Raw genomic sequence first — 17178 nt, 5'->3', positions numbered from 1 at the left:
TCAAAACTGTTCCTCTGGCTTCTTGCACTACAAATTAACACTAAATGTCAATTACCCACACTTTAGTGAGACACTCAATGCTAATTTTGAATTGTATTGCGTATTCATCTCAATGTTTTAATTGAAGCTTTTGGTTTGAACTTAAAGAGGTTCCATGGCATTTTTACCTAAATTAGATAGTGCAATCTAAGTCTTTGGCCATCTTTTGTATGTAAGCCTTGCATGTACGAGATTCAATTATTTCCTATAGCCCTATAATATAATTTTTTACAAAGTCGATGAGACCACCTTGGTGGCAACTAAAGTTAGTGTCTTTCTCCTTAGGTTGTTCTTTGCTTAGTTTGAAAATTCACTTATATATGTGTTGTTTTCCTCTTCAAGCTAGCTTATGGGGATACTGTAGCGTGTATCTATAGCCTATTTGTCTAGCCCAAAGTCTTAAGTTTGTTGTTTTTAAAAGGTATTTTGAGCTAGTTTGAATAATCTTCTTTTTGAAGTTTTTTTCTAGTGGTATGGATCACTTCCTCAATGGTTTAATGGTTTAAGTCTCTTACCCTCTCTAGCTTTGATCTGATTTTAATTAAAATTTCTAAGCTAGTGATAGTATGACACATTTAGAAGATTTAGGCCCAACAATGAAGTTAAACAAGAAAATAGTGATCAAGGGATGTGAGTTGATTTAGAAACTTTGCATAGAAAAACAAATTCACACAAAAAGCCCGATGTGGGAGTAAAACTAAGTTCTTTAAAGAATAACTTGACCCTTAGGTGAAAAAATCACTCCATTGGTAACAACTTGCTTCTATTATTGAGTTCCAATTGGGGCCTCCGAACTCAATGCTGGGTCACATTTGGCGTTTGCCCTTTGCCTCATTGCACACACAAACTGCTCTAATGCTGCGCTCGAGGGTCCTCCTTCCTCCATCGCCCTCCTCATGGCATCCCTCAGCTCCTCAGCCCTCACTCGCATTGCCTTGCCTTCGTCTTCATGTAATAGCATCCGCACCCCTCTTTCCAGCTCTTCACGCTTCACCACCCCATCTTTGTGCTTGTGGAAATCCACTCCAACCTTCCATTTGTTGACTATGAACCACCGATTCATTCCCTGATCTGAAAAGTGAGGCAGTGGCAGCATCGGTACCCCCATGCTCAGACTCTCCAGTGTTGAGTTCCACCCGCAATGGGAGAGAAAACCGCCTACTGCTGGATGAGACAGCACTCGCAGTTGAGGCGCCCATGGAATGATCAATCCCTTGTCTTTTGTGTCCTGTACAAAGCCTGACGGCAATATGTCTGTGAAGTTTGGGATCCCGGTACTCGGGCGGATAACCCAGAGGAAAGGCAGCTGGCTTGCTTTCAAGCCTAATGCGATCTCTTGCATCTGCTCGGAGGAATGCTCAATTATGCTACCAAAAGAAACATAGATAACAGAAGACGCAGACTGTTTGTCCAGCCACAGAATACACTCCTCGTTCTCTTTCAGCAGGCTGGTTCCCATGACATGATTGGCATTTATATGCCGCCCTTCCAGAGCAGCAGAGGGAAGAAGAGGCCCAACAGCATGAATTTTCAAGAGGGTTTCTCGCTGTAAGGCATCAAATACGTCCTTCTCCAAATCATAATATGAATTCACGAATACCCAGTCACATTCTTCAAGCTGCTTAAACTGGTCTAACACATGTTGGACAGTGAACTGCGATGGATCTTCGACATGGATAAGCGAAGGTAGGTCAGCGGGAACCAAGGGTGGAACTCCTGGTATGTACGCGACCGGTTCTTCCCCTGCATATGTCATCAAGCTATCAGAGGGGCTGTAAGAAAGACACTAATGGCGAGTAACAAAATTCTTGGAATATTGAGATAACAGAAATCCAGGACCACCTTCGGGTTGGTATGGAAAGAATCCACCGGATATGAGCTTGGGGAGACATCGGTATACGGAAAAGACAGCTGTAGATTGTGTCCAAAAGAACACAGCCGGTATACAGAGTTTGCTCGCCACTTCTTGACACCACGTGAAGAAGGAACCGTAAATCATGCAAGTCACGGGTGGACTCAGATTCTCTAACAATGTCTCGAAGGCGCTTCTGGTGTACGAAAGGGTCGTCGAGAACTCAGATACATGGTGTTTGAAGTCGTTATAATCGAACTCTGGAGGCAAGCCGTCGTGGATCCAGACGAAGCGGATGTCTGGGTGCTGTTGGAGGGAGCCGCGAACGTTCGAAAGTTTGTCGTGGTTGCGCTTAGTGTTGACAAAAGTGACAAGGAAACCACGTGAAACCAAGATTTGGGCAAGCTCCATCATGGGAGAGATGTGTCCTTGGAAGAAGAAAGGGATCAAGAGGGCGTGAGGCCTAGAGTCGATGGGATCATGAGAGGGAAGGGATAAGTCAGGGGAAGCCATTCTGAGCAGAGCGCATTCTTAGCTTGTTACTCACACATATATAAAGACAATTAGCTATCCCACGTTCCTCGTGTGGGACTTAATGTAGATCTTCCATGTAACATGTTTTGATGGCTTTGTGATGCGTACTGTTAATAATTCCCTCCTGTTAAAGCTTCCCCTTAAGCTATAAGACTTCCACCTCCACACCATCCCAAAAACCTCGCTATTATTACCCACACTTTATCAATGGTTGATGGTCCTTTGATGTTGTGATCTTGGCAAATTTAAACACCACCATGCTTCCATTTAGAATTCCTCATAGACCTTCTAGAAACCTATGCAATCTAACACTTTGTCTTGTATAAATCATTCAAGTACGACAAAAGAAACTCATTGTGGGGTTGTGACCATCAAGGAATCTTTAGTTTTAAGGTCCTCGACAACCCATGCTGTGGTAATTTTCTTAAAAGAAGGAGATTCCTAACAATTTTTTACCCATCCAATGTCAAAGAATGGCACTTTAAATCAAGCTGCAAGTGGATATATTTTTCATTAGTTTTGATAGCAAGGAGCACCTAAGCTAGAGGCAAAATCTAAAGTCACTATTTGTATTCTCAACTCCATACAATGTCATGGAAGGAGTAAATACTTTTCATATCAATTCATTAAATAAATACTTATAATAGGGCACCATTTGCATTGGCTTCCCCATTGCTGAGGGTTATCCTTTACTCTAAGAGTCTAGGTCTTTAGGTCAATTTGCATCAGCTTCTTATGCTGAGGGTTATCCTTTACCCCAAGAGTCCTAGGGCATTATGTTTATTTTATTAGCCTAAGATCCTTCACTTTTGCTAAATTCTTCTCAAACAAGTTCCAAGAATCATAGGTCTTTAAGTCTATTTCTATAATCTTATGTTCTTCACTTGTTCAATGTACCCTTGTATCCTTAGCATCCATGGTTGTTCCATCCATGGTTGTTCCACTTAATCAATAGAAATCCCCATCCCACAATGGAATTTGATTTCCTTCTATAGTAGTTTCACATGTTCTTGCCAACATCATTATGCTGTTTTGAAATTCCCAACTTGAATTTTACACAATTGAAATTGAATCCTCTCAAATGTTTCATTAAACTAACCACATCCCCAACTCTAAACCATTTATTGCATTATTAGTATAGATAAATACTACTTGAGGTAGACAAATGAGATTTTGGAGGATGTGAGACAAGGGAGGTGCCATTCCTAAGGGTGACAAAGAGATAACAAAGCTCTAAAAATAAAGGAGAACAATGTTGAGGGTAAATAATTGGAGAATTTCATGGAATGGTATCTAAAGTGATAGACATACTGCCTTTAGTAGTTTATTTGAAGGCCTTTGGGCTTATTTGGAAAAAGTTTTTAAGTTTTGGGAAACCTTGAACATGGCAAACAATTGGACACTGTAGGTATGGTATCTACAGTGATAAGACATACTGCTTTTAAGTAGTTTATTTGAAGGATTTTGGGCTAAGTTTGGAAAATGCTTTTAAGTTTTGGGAATGTATGTGCAAAGCATCTAGCCTTGAGACCCTTAATATAGAGTCACTTGCTGAGTAAGGATTTAGAGATTTACTCTTTCTCTCTCTCTCTCTCTCTCTCTCTCTCTCTCTCTCTCTCTCTCTCTAATTGGCTTATTTGAATACTTTTTAGGCTTAGAAAAACACCATGTTCAAATGGATCTAGTTTCTCTATAATGGGAGTTTCCTTCCTTTGAGTTAAACCAAGAGCTTGTCAGAGTCTTTTGAAAAGATCTTTCTTGAGCAATTTGGTAAAGATATATGTAACATTCTTTTGTTAACACAATGTTGCAATGTGATATCACCACGTAACACTTGTTCTCTAATGAACTCTCTTTGACATCAATGTCCTTTGTTTTAGAGTGATATAGTAGATTCTTGGCTCCAAATTAATGATTATCACCACATAGCATTGTTGGCTTTTTCTCATCCAAGTAATTTATTTTTGACAGTAGTCTTCTAAGCCATATAATAGCCTCACATGCACTTGTTGTGAGTGACCTATATTTTGGATTTGTTAAAGTTATACAACTCATAAAGAAATAATTAGATCTTTGTTTGGCAACCATGATATAGCACCTTGACCAAGGTAAATCCTTGTGTAGATCTCTTGGTTTCATGATCTCTTGCAATATAGCCATTGTTGTAGTATCTCACATAACCTTATATCATTCCAAATTATATTATACCTCTGAAATACCTAAAAAATCGAGCATATTCGTGCCCGAGCATCACTTCTAGGTGCATAAATTTGAGTAGAAGAATTGAGAATAGCTGAGAAGCTTGAGTTGCCAAGAAGAACGGCATCCCCTCCTCAATTAGCCCTTTAAAGTGGGGTGTCAAGGATTGTTGCATTGGATGGAAACCCAATACCTAACACGCAGAGAGGAACCATGAGCTCTACCAGTGCTGGCTAGAAAGAGAGAGAGATTTTATTTTATATAACATACATGCATACATACATACATATATATACATACATACATACATACATACATATATATATGTATATGTATATGTATATGTATATGTATACATATATGTATGTATGTATGTATGTATGTATGTACATACATACATATATACATATATATATATATACATATATGTATACATATACATATACATATATATATATATGTGTGTGTGTGTATGTATATATATGTATGTATGTATGTGTATGTATGTACATACATACATACATACATACATACATACATATATGTATACATATACATACATACATATATATATATATATATATATATGTATGTATATGTATACATATATATATATATTGTACATATACATATAAAATATACATGTATATGTATATGTGTACATATATATATATATGTACATATACATATAACATATACATATATGTATATGTATAACACCTATTTCATTAATTTTGGACTTTTTGTGTTGTTTTTGGACGAAGCCCAAAAATCCTTCCCAAATGAAAACTTTACTTTGTGAAAATATCCTTCCCAAATCAAAATTTTACTTTCTAAAAATATTCATCCCAAATCAAAAGTTCACTTTGTGGCACTATCATATTCACATAAAAATATTGTTTTTTCAATCTATACTTTTGCACCAACATGCAAGAATTTGAAATAATCCTATATTAGAAATTCTAGCTATATCTAAGTTATTTGTTAATTTAATTATTTTTAATATTTTTCCTTGACGTTTTTCCTTCCCAAATCAAAAGTTCACTTTGTGGCACTATCATATTCACATAAAAATATTGTTTTTTCAATCTATATTTTTGCACCAACATGCAAGAATTTGAAATAATCCTATATTAGAAATTCTAGCTATATCTAAGTTATTTGTTAATTTAATTATTTTTAATATTTTTCCTTGACGTTTTTCGTTGACGTGATAAATTTATAAATCCATGAAAAGAGACTTAAATATTTCATGAAAATAACATTGTCACTCGGCAATATGCACAAAATTTAGCAAAACTTTTAATAAATAGAAAGAAGACATGATGCCATAAGACCCAAGTTTTGTATTGAACCAAAGAGGTATAATAGCAATTATAGCTATTATTATATGATTACATTGAGAGACGTTGCTCTCAGCTAGAGTCTTTATATCCAAAATGATATAGATTGAACATATGTTTACAATTTAAATTGTTGCTCTTAAAGAGCCTCAATTCGTGCCATCTGCATAATTTGACTCCCCATTGTCTTATTGCTCAATGTCACGATAGTCCCTTGCCAGGTGCCATCTACATAATTTGACTCCCACTTGTCTTGCCAAGCCTTGCCCCTTGGGTGCATTGACTTCCCATTGTCTTATTGCTCAATGCGATAGTCCCTTGCCAGGTGCCATCTGCATTAACTCCCTATTGTCTTGCCAAGCCTTGACCCTTGAGTGACATCCAGTGCAAAATACAGGTGCCATCTGCATTAACTCCCACAAGTTATCTTGCCAAGCCTTGCCCCTTGGGTGCATTGACTCCCCATTGTCTTATTGCTCAATGTGATAGTCCCTTGCCAGGTGCCATCTGCATTAACTCCCTATTGTCTTGGCAAGCCTTGACCCTTGGGTGACATCCAGTGCATATTTTGACTCTCATTTGACATAGGAGGTGATGACTCTAATTATAATTATCTTGGATTGGCTCCTTGCCTAGTACCCAAATAAAATCCTTCAATGGACTTCAATACAAAGCTTTAATCATGGACATTCTTCATTTGCGCTGTCTCCTTCTAGTTCCTCCATGGCGAGCATCCTTAAAAATTCGTGTATATGCAAAATAGTTTGCTGTGGTATTTTTATTTTTCCTTCTACCTCATATCCCATGTGCTTCTTTGATTTCTTTGCCCTTGAATGCCAAGACACTATGATTGTCTCCGTCGAAACTTGAGAGACCGCTTCATCATTTGGGACCCACTCCTTCATTATACAATTAGTATATAATGTGTTGTTATCCATATTCTCCTTCCTGCCCTTTGGCTCATACCATACCGCTGTAAATGTTGTAGCTCTCCCTTGGTCATCTCTTTGCACATCAACTACTTTTGCAACCCAAAACTTCACATTCTCATATTCATCATCCAATGGCCGAACCACAACAAAACAATCGACCTCTATATCTACTTGTGTTATAAACTCTCTCTTCTTCGGTCCACAATATGGATGTGGGAGTAATGATACAAATTCATTTTCAAAGACTGGAGCTGGGCACAAATCGTTATGAACATTTGGCCAAAACATATTGCATTCTTCCTTGACATCCTTTGAGCCTCGCATTCTCTCAAGGTCCTTTATTAAATTTCGTGTCTTGTTAATTACAGTGGTAGTGTGTTCTCTCCAAGTAGGCTTCGAATCAGGATATCTCTGGAGCATTTCCTCTTTGTATGTAATAAATGCTTTTAATCCTTCTATTTCACAATTAGACCTCTCATTAAATTCTTGTATAGGAGCCCATGTTGGATACCTTTCCTTGCTGGGAATTGAAGTTAAGAGACTGTAAGGTTCTTCAGGTTCCCATTTTGTATCATGAGAATACTGTTGCCATTGCATTACGGGTTTTTCATCTTTTAAAAAAAAACGAAAGTAGTGTGGATTGGTATGACCTGTCAATGCATCACCACCCGTTTGTATGAAAGGTAGAATGAAGCTCTTCCAATCATACATTCTTTCGAGCCTCTCACATACTGTACTTTCCTTACGACCACCAACTTGCCTGCCACATCTTCTTACCAAGTCATCTATTGTCTCCACATCCTTGCATTTAAGCTCCCTTGAGACTGTGCTAAAAACCTGATCGATATCCTCATGTGTATGCCCAACATACAAAAATCCACATTCGACCTCATTGAAGATTCGATGAGCAACTAGCATGGAGCAGAATGCAAACATGAGTACATTCTTATTTCTCGCCAGCAATTATCAGCTTGTATTCTCAAAGTCGGTGGCAGGCGACCTTTTTTTGCATGTACATTGCGAATTGCCTTCATAATAGATGTTACAACTTGATTGCTATCATGTAGATGCAAGGAATCAATCCATATATCTGCAAAGAACTTAATTCCATGCACTAACACTCCACATAGATGTGTCTTTAGAAAGTGCTTTCCTTGTAATTTAGGTGGAGTGGCAACAAAACGAGGCAATGTTGTTGTATTCTGATCCATGCCATCTACAATAAGGCACATGTAGTCATCAGGATGCGAAATAGCTCGCTCCTTCCAAAATGCATATTTTTGTCTGGAATGTCGAATAAGGTCATGATGAGATTTTTGGTTTTTTTTGTATAATTCCCTTTGATTTGGACATGTTGCACTCTCAATCGCTCGCTTTAAATCATCATAGACATTGCACTTTGACATTTTTTGCCTCCTTGGGATTTTAACATATCCAAAGTTCTTCTTCCAAAGAGTATACAAAGTATGAGAAGAAGCTACGGCATCCCCTCTTTGCCTTTGCTTTTCTGCAATAGAGTCAAATACTTCGAGCTTTGTCAAGCCCATTGGAAGGTGCATTTCAGTGATCGCGTCACCGGTAGGGAGTTTGGTAGATATATGGGGTTGAGGTAAAGCATTTTCATGTATGAAGTCTTGCAAAATTGCTGCTACCCTGACAGTTGAGATTCTTGATTTGGACCTTCCTCTATTACCGTGAATGCTAAATTTGTTGCCGCCCTTTGCCTTGGTGACTAAATCCCAATATGTACCATGGGATAATCCAGTAATATTGTGATATGCCTTATTGCAAATCCTTTTTCCATTTACGAGAGGTTTTACCTTTTGTCTTGAACTTAGCCTTTTATTGCCATTCTGAAGAAAGCAAGAGAGACTTGTGAGAAGGTATTCATTTCTTTCGCTTCCTCTTCTTTGCCACACGTGTCCTCTACATTCCCCGATGTCTGCAAGATCAATGAAGTGCATACATCTTCGCTTGCAACATAGATATCCCAATGCATTTAACATGTTCTCCTCCTTTATTACTCTCTTCCTCTTTGGTTGCTTTTGTGGATCTGCCTGGATTCGCTTTCTCTTCATGCATATGTATGACCGTTTTCGTTCCTCGTGCACGTTGTTATCTGTATTTATGCACTTCTTCTCCTCACATTTGTTTGTAACCAAGCATCCATGATTGGTCGTTGCATCCTTGTCCATATCACAATCAAAGTTAAATATTGAATAATCCTCTGTTGATCTCATCCTCGTTTTTAACATACTCTTAGGACCATTCAATGAATTCAATATTCTACGAGAGTATTGAGAACCTTGAAACTCTTCCACTCCTGAGAGAACATCACTCATTGGGACATCTTGCATGGCTTTCACAAATCCACAACCTTGATTGACACCAGGTTTGTTAATATGCATGAACTCATCCACACTTGACAAGACATCGCTATTGAAACCTTTGCCCTTCTCACTGTGCAAGAATTCATCCATCCCAGATAAGGCTTCGCTTCTAAAATCATTTTGTTTCTCGGAACCAATGAACTCATCCACTCCAGATAAGATGTCACTTCTATAATTGAGTATATTGAAATCATCCACATTTGAAGTGATAGAGCCTGGCACATGGGCACGCTTTTTAGGTCCTGTGATATTGTAGTATACGTTGTCTTTATCATTGAAAACCACGTGCCTCTTTCTCATGTTTAAAAATTGCATGCTCCATCTCATATTCTTGCCTACCTCATAGTAGGGATCACATAAGGATGTTATGTTATCAACCATACCATCATCAATGACTTTTAGAATCCTCATTTGTGCAAATGACCATTGCTCCACTTGTTCAAATCCCAATACTTCACCTTCTGCTATAGTCTTATTTGCAAATGATCTCATTTGTAAAATGTCCCCTATAGTAAAATCCAAGGTGGTGCACTTTGTATTCTTGATAATGTTTATTGCATAAGTCTCATCTTTGTCCCATGCTATAAATGATTTGTTGGATGTATTGTAGGGCATAACATCTCCAAGTGTTTCCATATCTCCACATTTATACTTTAGCTCAACATGTGCGCTAAGAATCTTTGATACAGTAACTGCCACCTTATCTTCGCCAAGTCTTCGAAAGTGGTAAACTGAATTGGGATCACTATCATGGATTGTAGCAAATGCAACTACTTCTCTTTTGCTACATAAAATCACATCCATCCCTGGAACAAAATCTATAGCCATCTCCTTTGTGAGAGTCCTTCGCAAGCAAGCTGCAGTAGCAACAATTACATAAATATTAGTCTCTTTTTAATAATCTACTCATTTATTATAATTTTTAATTAGTACTTAATTTATTGGTGGGAGAAGTTATCCGATCAAGTACTCATCAGATGGACATGCCAAGTTATCCTTTGCATGGTCGATCGAGCATTAAATACTATTTTTGCTCTAGTGTCATGCACATCTGTAAAAAAACATGAGCCTACTAGGTATGTTATCCAATCAAGCACTAATGGGATGCGTGTGCCACTTTGCATGTAAGTCAATTCCACCTAGTTGAGGGTGTGTGCAAAGTATTGTGCCCATCGGATATGCTTTGCATTGTCGATCAAGCATAAAACACCGTTTTTGCCTTAGTGTCATGCACAACCATGAAAAAACACGGTCCTAAGTATGTTAATCAAACAAGTACTTATTGGATGGGGGCTCCACTTTTCACGCAAGTTCGTTTCAACTAGGTTGAGATGTGTGAAAAGTATTGTCACCATCGGATATGATTTGCATGGTCGATCACACATTATACACCGTTTTTTCCCTAGTGGTATGCACATCCGCAAAAAAACACGCCCTTAGGTATGTTATCTGACCAAGTACTTATCGGCGGATGGGTGTGCCTCTTTGACAACATTTTAATACCACCTAGGTTGAGGTATAGGAAAAGTATTATGCCCATCGGATATGCTTTGCATGGTCGATCGAGCATTAAATACCATTTTTGCCTTAGTGCCATGCACATCCGTAAAAAAACACGCTACTAGGTGTGTTATCCGATCAAGCACTTATGCGTGGGAATGCCACTTTGCATGTAAGTCAATTCCACCTAGTTGAAGGTGTGTGCAAAGTATCGTGCCCATCGGATATGCTTTGCATGGTCGATCGAGCATTAAATACCATTTTTGCCTTAGTGCCATGCACATCCGTAAAAAAACACTCTGCTAGGTGTGTTATCTGATCAAGCACTTATGCGATGGGCGTCCCACTTTGCATGTAAGTCAATCCCACCTAGTTGAAGGTGTTTGCAAAGTATTGTGCCCATTGGATATGCTTTGCATTGTCGATCAAGCATAACACACCGTTTCTGCCTTAGTGTCATGCACAACCATATAAAAACACGGCCATAGGTGTGTTATTTAAATAAGTACTTATCAGATGGGGGCTCCACTTTGTACGCAAGTCCGTTTCAACTACGTTGAGGTGTGTGCAAAGTATTGTCACCATCGGATATGATTTGCATGGTCGATCACGCATTATACACCATTTTTTCCCTAATGATATGCACATCCACAAAAAAACACGCCATTAGGTGTGTTATCTGACCAAGTACTTATCGGATGGGTGTGCCTCATTGAGAACATTTTAATACCACCTAGGTTGAGGCATACGAAAAGTTTTGTGCCCATCGGATATCCTTTGCATGGTCGATCGAGCATTAAATACTATTTTTTCTCTAGTGTCATGCACATCCGTCATGCACATCCGTCAAAAAACACGCTAACACTTATGGGATGGGCGTGCCACTTTGCATGTAAGTTGATTCCTCCTAGTTGAAGCTGTGTGCAAAGTATTGTGCCCATTGGATATGCTTTGCATTGTCGATCAAGCATAAAACACCGTTTTTGCCTTGGTGTCATACACAACCATGAAAAAACACGGACCTAGGTGTGTTATTCAAGCTAGTACTTATCGAATGGGGGCTCCAGTTTGCACGCAAGTCCATTTCAACTAGGTTGAGGTGTGTGCAAAGTATTGTCACCATCGGATATGATTTGCATGGTCGATCACGCATTATACGCCGTTTTTTCCCTAGTGGTATGCACATCCGCAAAAAAACACGCCCTTAGGTATGTTATCTGACCAAGTACTTATCGGATGGGTGTGCCTCTTTGACAACATTTTAATACCACCTAGGTTGAGGTATAGGAAAAGTATTATGCCCATCGGATATGCTTTGCATGGTCGATCGAGCATTAAATACCATTTTTGCCTTAGTGCCATGCACATCCGTAAAAAAACACGCTGCTAGGTGTGTTATCCGATCAAGCACTTATGCGATGGGAATGCCACTTTGCATGTAAGTCAATTCCACCTAGTTGAAGGTGTGTGCAAAGTATCGTGCCCATCGGATATGCTTTGCATGGTCGATCGAGCATTAAATACCATTTTTGCCTTAGTGCCATGCACATTTGTAAAAAAACACGCTGCTAGGTGTGTTATCTGATCAAGCACTTATGCGATGGGCGTGCCACTTTGCATGTAAGTCAATTCCATCTAGTTGAAGGTGTGTGCAAAGTATTGTGCCCATCGGATATGCTTTGCATTGTCGATCAAGCATAACACATCGTTTTTGCCTTAGTGTCATGCACAACCATATAAAAACACGGCCATAGGTGTGTTATTCAAATAAGTACTTATCAGATGGGGGATCCACTTTGCACACAAGTCCGTTTCAACTACATTGAGGTGCATGCAAAGTATTGTCACCATCAGATATGATTTGCATGGTCGATCACGCATTATACACCATTTTTTCCCTAATGATATGCACATCTACAAAAAAACACGCCATTAGGTGTGTTATCTGACCAAGTACTTATTGGATGGGTGTGCCTCATTGTGAACATTTCAATACCACCTAGGTTGAGGCGTACGAAAAGTTTTGTGCCCATCGGATATCCTTTGCATGGTCGATCGAGCATTAAATACTATTTTTGCTCTAGTGTCATGCACATCCGTCAAAAAACACGCTGCTAGGTATGTTATCCGATCAAGCACTTATGGGATGGGTGTGCCACTTTGCATGTAAGTCAAATCCACCTAGTTGAAGGTGTGTGCAAAGTATTGTGCCCATCGGATATGCTTTGCATTGTCGATCAAGCATAAAACACCGTTTTTGCCTTGGTGTCATGCATAACCATGAAAAAACACGGTCCTAGGTGTGTTATTCAAACTAGTACTTCTCGGATGGGGGCTCCAGTTTGCACGCAAGTCCGTTTCAACTAGGTTAAGGTGTGTGCAAAGTATTGTCACCATCGGATATGATTTGCATCGTCGATCACGCACGCCCTTAGGTATGTTATCTGACCAAGTACTTATCGGATGGGTGTGCCTCTTTGACAACATTTTAATACCACCTAGGTTGAGGTATTGGAAAAGTATTATGCCCATCAGATATGCTTTGCATGGTCGATCGAGCATTAAATACCATTTTTGCCTTAGTGCCATGCGCATCCGTAAAAAAAACACGCTACTAGGTGTGTTATCCGATCAAGCACTTATGCGATGGGAATGCCACTTTGCATGTAAGTCAATTCCACCTAGTTGAAGGTGTGTGCAAAGTATCGTGCCCATCGGATATGCTTTTCATGGTCGATCGAGCTTTAAATACCATTTTTGCCTTAGTGCCATGCACATCCGTAAAAAAACACGCTGCTAGGTCTGTTATCTGATCAAGCACTTATGCGATGGGCGTGCCACTTTGCATGTAAGTAAATTCCACCTAGTTGAAGGTGTGTGCAAAGTATTGTGCCCATCGGATATGCTTTGCATTGTCGATCAAGCATAACACAACACCGTTTCTGCCTTAGTGTCATGCACAACCATATAAAAACACGGCCATAGGTGTGTTATTCAAATAAGTACTTATCAGATGGGGGCTCCACTTTGCACGCAAGTCCATTTCAACTACGTTGAGGTGCGTGCAAAGTATTGTCACCATCGGATATGATTTGCATGGTCGATCACGCATTATACACCATTTTTTCCCTAATGATATGCACATCTGTAAAAAAACACGCCATTAGGTGTGTTATCTGACCAAGTACTTATCGGATGGGTGTGCCTCATTGAGAACATTTCAATACCACCTAGGTTGAGGCATACGAAAAGTTTTGTGCCCATCGGATATCCTTTGCATGGTCGATCGAGCATTAAATACTATTTTTGCTCTAGTGTCATGCACATCCGTCAAAAAACACGCTGCTAGGTATGTTATACGATCAAGCACTTATGGGATGGGCGTGCCACTTTGGATGTAAGTCGATTCCACCTAGTTGAAGGTGTGTGCAAAGTATTGTGCCCATCGGATATGCTTTGCATTGTCGATCAAGCATAAAACACCGTTTTTACCTTGGTGTCATGCACAACCATGAAAAAACACGGTCCTAGGTGTGTTATTCAAACTAGTACTTATCGGATGGGGGCTCTAGTTTGCACGCAAGTCCGTTTCAACTAGGTTGAGGTGTGTGCAAAGTATTGTCACCATCGGATATGATTTGCATCGTCGATCACGCATTATACACCATTTTTCCCTAGTGGTATGCACATCCACAAAAAAACACGCCCTTAGGTATGTTATCTGACCAAGTACTTATCGGATGGGTGTGCCTCTTTGACAACATTTTAATACCACCTAGGTTGAGGTATAGGAAAAGTATTATGCCCATCGGATATGCTTTGCATGGTCGATCGAGCATTAAATTCCATTTTTGCCTTAGTGCCATGCACATCCGTAAAAAAACACGCTACTAGGTGTGTTATTCGATCAAGCACTTATGCGATGGGAATGCCACTTTGCATGTAAGTCAATTCCACCTAGTTGAAGGTGTGTGTAAAGTATCGTGCCCATCAGATATGCTTTGCATGGTCGATCGAGCATTAAATACCATTTTTGCCTTAGTGCCATGCACATCCGTAAAAAAACACGCCGCTAGGTCTGTTGTCTGCTGATCAAGCACTTATGCGATGGGCGTGCCACTTTGCATGTAAGTAAATTCCACATAGTTGAAGGTGTGTGCAAAGTATTGTGTTCATCGGATATGCTTTGCATTGTCGATCAAGCATAACACACCGTTTCTGCCTTAGTGTCATGCACAACCATATAAAAACACGGCCATAGGTGTGTTATTCAAATAAGTACTTATCAGATGGGGGCTCCACTTTGCAAGCAAGTCTGTTTCAACTACGTTGACGTGCGTGCAAAGTATTGTCACCATCAGATATGATTTGCATGGTCGATCACGCATTATACACCATTTTTTCCCTAATGATATGCACATCCACAAAAAAACACGCCATTAGGTGTGTTATCTGACCAAGTACTTATCGGATGGGTCTGCCTCATTGAGAACATTTCAATACCACCTAGGTTGAGGCGTACGAAAAGTTTTGTGCCCATCGGATATCCTTTGCATGGTCGATCGAGCATTAAATACTATTTTTGCTCTAGTGTCATGCACATCCGTCAAAAAACACGCTGCTAGGTATGTTATCCGATCAAGCACTTATGGGATGGGCGTGCCACTTTGCATGTAAGTCGATTCTACCTAGTTGAAGGTGTGTGCAAAGTATTGTGCCCATCGGATATGCTTTGCATTGTCGATCAAGCATAAAACACCGTTTCTGCCTTAGTGTCATGCACAATCGTCAAAAAACGCAGTCCTAGATGTGTTATTCGACTAGGTACTTATGGGATGGGCACACCAGTTTGCATGTACGTCAATAATACCTAGGTTGAGATGTGTGCAAAGTAGTGTGATGATCGCATATGCATTGCATTGTCGATTAAGCATAAATCAGCGTTTTTGCCTTAGTGTCATGGACAACAACCAATAAAAAATATGGTCCTAGGTGTGATATTCTAAAAAGTACTTATTGAATGGGCGTTCCACTTTGCATGGAATACCATACCACTGATTTTGAGGCACGTGCAAAGTATTGTGCCCATCGGATATGCTTTACATGGTAGATTGAGTATTAAATACCGTTTTTTGCCTTGGTGTCATGTACAACAGTCAAAAAACACGATCGTAGGTGTATTTTTCAAACAAGTACTTATCGGATGGGGATGCCACTTTGCACACAAGTCAATACTGCCTAGGTTGAGGAACGTGTAAAGTCTTGTGTCCATTGGATATGCTTTGCATAGTCGATCTCACATGATACACCATTTTATTCCTAGTGTTATGCACAATCGTCATAAAATACGTTTGGAGGTGTGTTATCCGAACAAGTACTTATGAGATGGGTGCACCACTTTGTATGCAAGTCAATAAGACCTAGGTTGAGGCGTGTACAAAGTTTTGTGCCCATCGAAGAAATGTAGATGCGATAATATTAGAAAATTCTCAGTATGTGTATATGTGTGTGTGTGTGGCAAACAATTTTGACACAAAGTAAACACCTAGTGCACAAATTATGCACTTCATACCTTGAGTAAATAAGCTTGTTGATGAGGATAAATATGCCCTTGAATAAAAGCACAGTTGTTGTATGACCACAATAGGATCGCTTTGACACCTGTGATTTTGCCCATATGTAAGTTTGCAAATAGTATAAAAAATCATATAATAATATATTAATAGTTTGCAAATGTGTATAGCAAGTGAGTAATGGGAAGTGGAAGTGGGAATGAGGAGGGAGGAGTGGAATGGGAGAGGGAAGTAATAAGGGTGTATGATAATAAGTATAAAAAATAGTATAATAATATATTAATAGTTTTCAAATGGCAAGTGAGTAATGGGAAGTGGAAGTGAGAGTGGGGAGGGAAGAATGGAATGGGAGAGGGGAAGGTAATAGGGGAGTCAGATAATAAGGGAGTGAAATGAGTGAGGGAGTTAATAGGGGATGAAAAAGAGGAGGGTGAGATGGGGAAATATGGGATTTTGGGAAATGGGAGGAGTATGGGACTTGGTGGAAATGTGGGATGGGAGTGGTGGCAATGGGGAGGAAGAAGAAATGGATGGATGGGGGGAGGGCTAATGGAAGATTGGGATGAGGGATGGGGGTCCAATGGGAGAGGGGGAGTAATGGGAGCCAATGGGAGAGGGGATAAATGAAAAGCCAATAGGAGAGAGGGGAGGAATGGAAAGCCAATAGGAGAGGAGGAGGAAAACCTAATTTTTCTTATATATAGTCTTCCTTCTTCATTCATTCTCCCCTCATTTCATTCACTGAAGCAAGAAAGCAAGGACGATCAAGAGAGCAAGGAAGGAGAGCAAGAAAGCAAGAAAGAGCAAACTTACAAA

General features: G+C 39.6%; 1 protein-coding gene across 1 annotated transcript; it reads right to left on the bottom strand.

The window, feature by feature from the left end:
• Window positions 1–686: 686 nt before the first annotated feature.
• On the bottom strand, window positions 687–2401 carry LOC147882439 (7-deoxyloganetin glucosyltransferase-like). The gene is made up of 2 exons (XM_087400666.1): window positions 1882–2401; window positions 687–1782 (listed from the first exon to the last, which is right to left on the bottom strand). The coding sequence occupies exons 1-2, from the start codon at window positions 2303–2305 to the stop codon at window positions 806–808; spliced, it is 1401 nt and encodes a 466-aa protein (XP_087256792.1). The 5' UTR covers window positions 2306–2401; the 3' UTR covers window positions 687–805.
• Between the last annotated feature and the right edge of the window lie 14777 nt (window positions 2402–17178).

The sequence above is a fragment of the Dipteris shenzhenensis genome, chromosome 29 (assembly GCF_047967505.1).
Source record: "Dipteris shenzhenensis isolate YYH24624 ecotype China chromosome 29, Dip_SZ_1.0, whole genome shotgun sequence".
NCBI lineage: Eukaryota > Viridiplantae > Streptophyta > Polypodiopsida > Gleicheniales > Dipteridaceae > Dipteris > Dipteris shenzhenensis.
The sequence above is the reverse complement of the archived record's forward strand: the minus strand, read 5'-3'. Positions and strand labels throughout refer to the sequence as shown.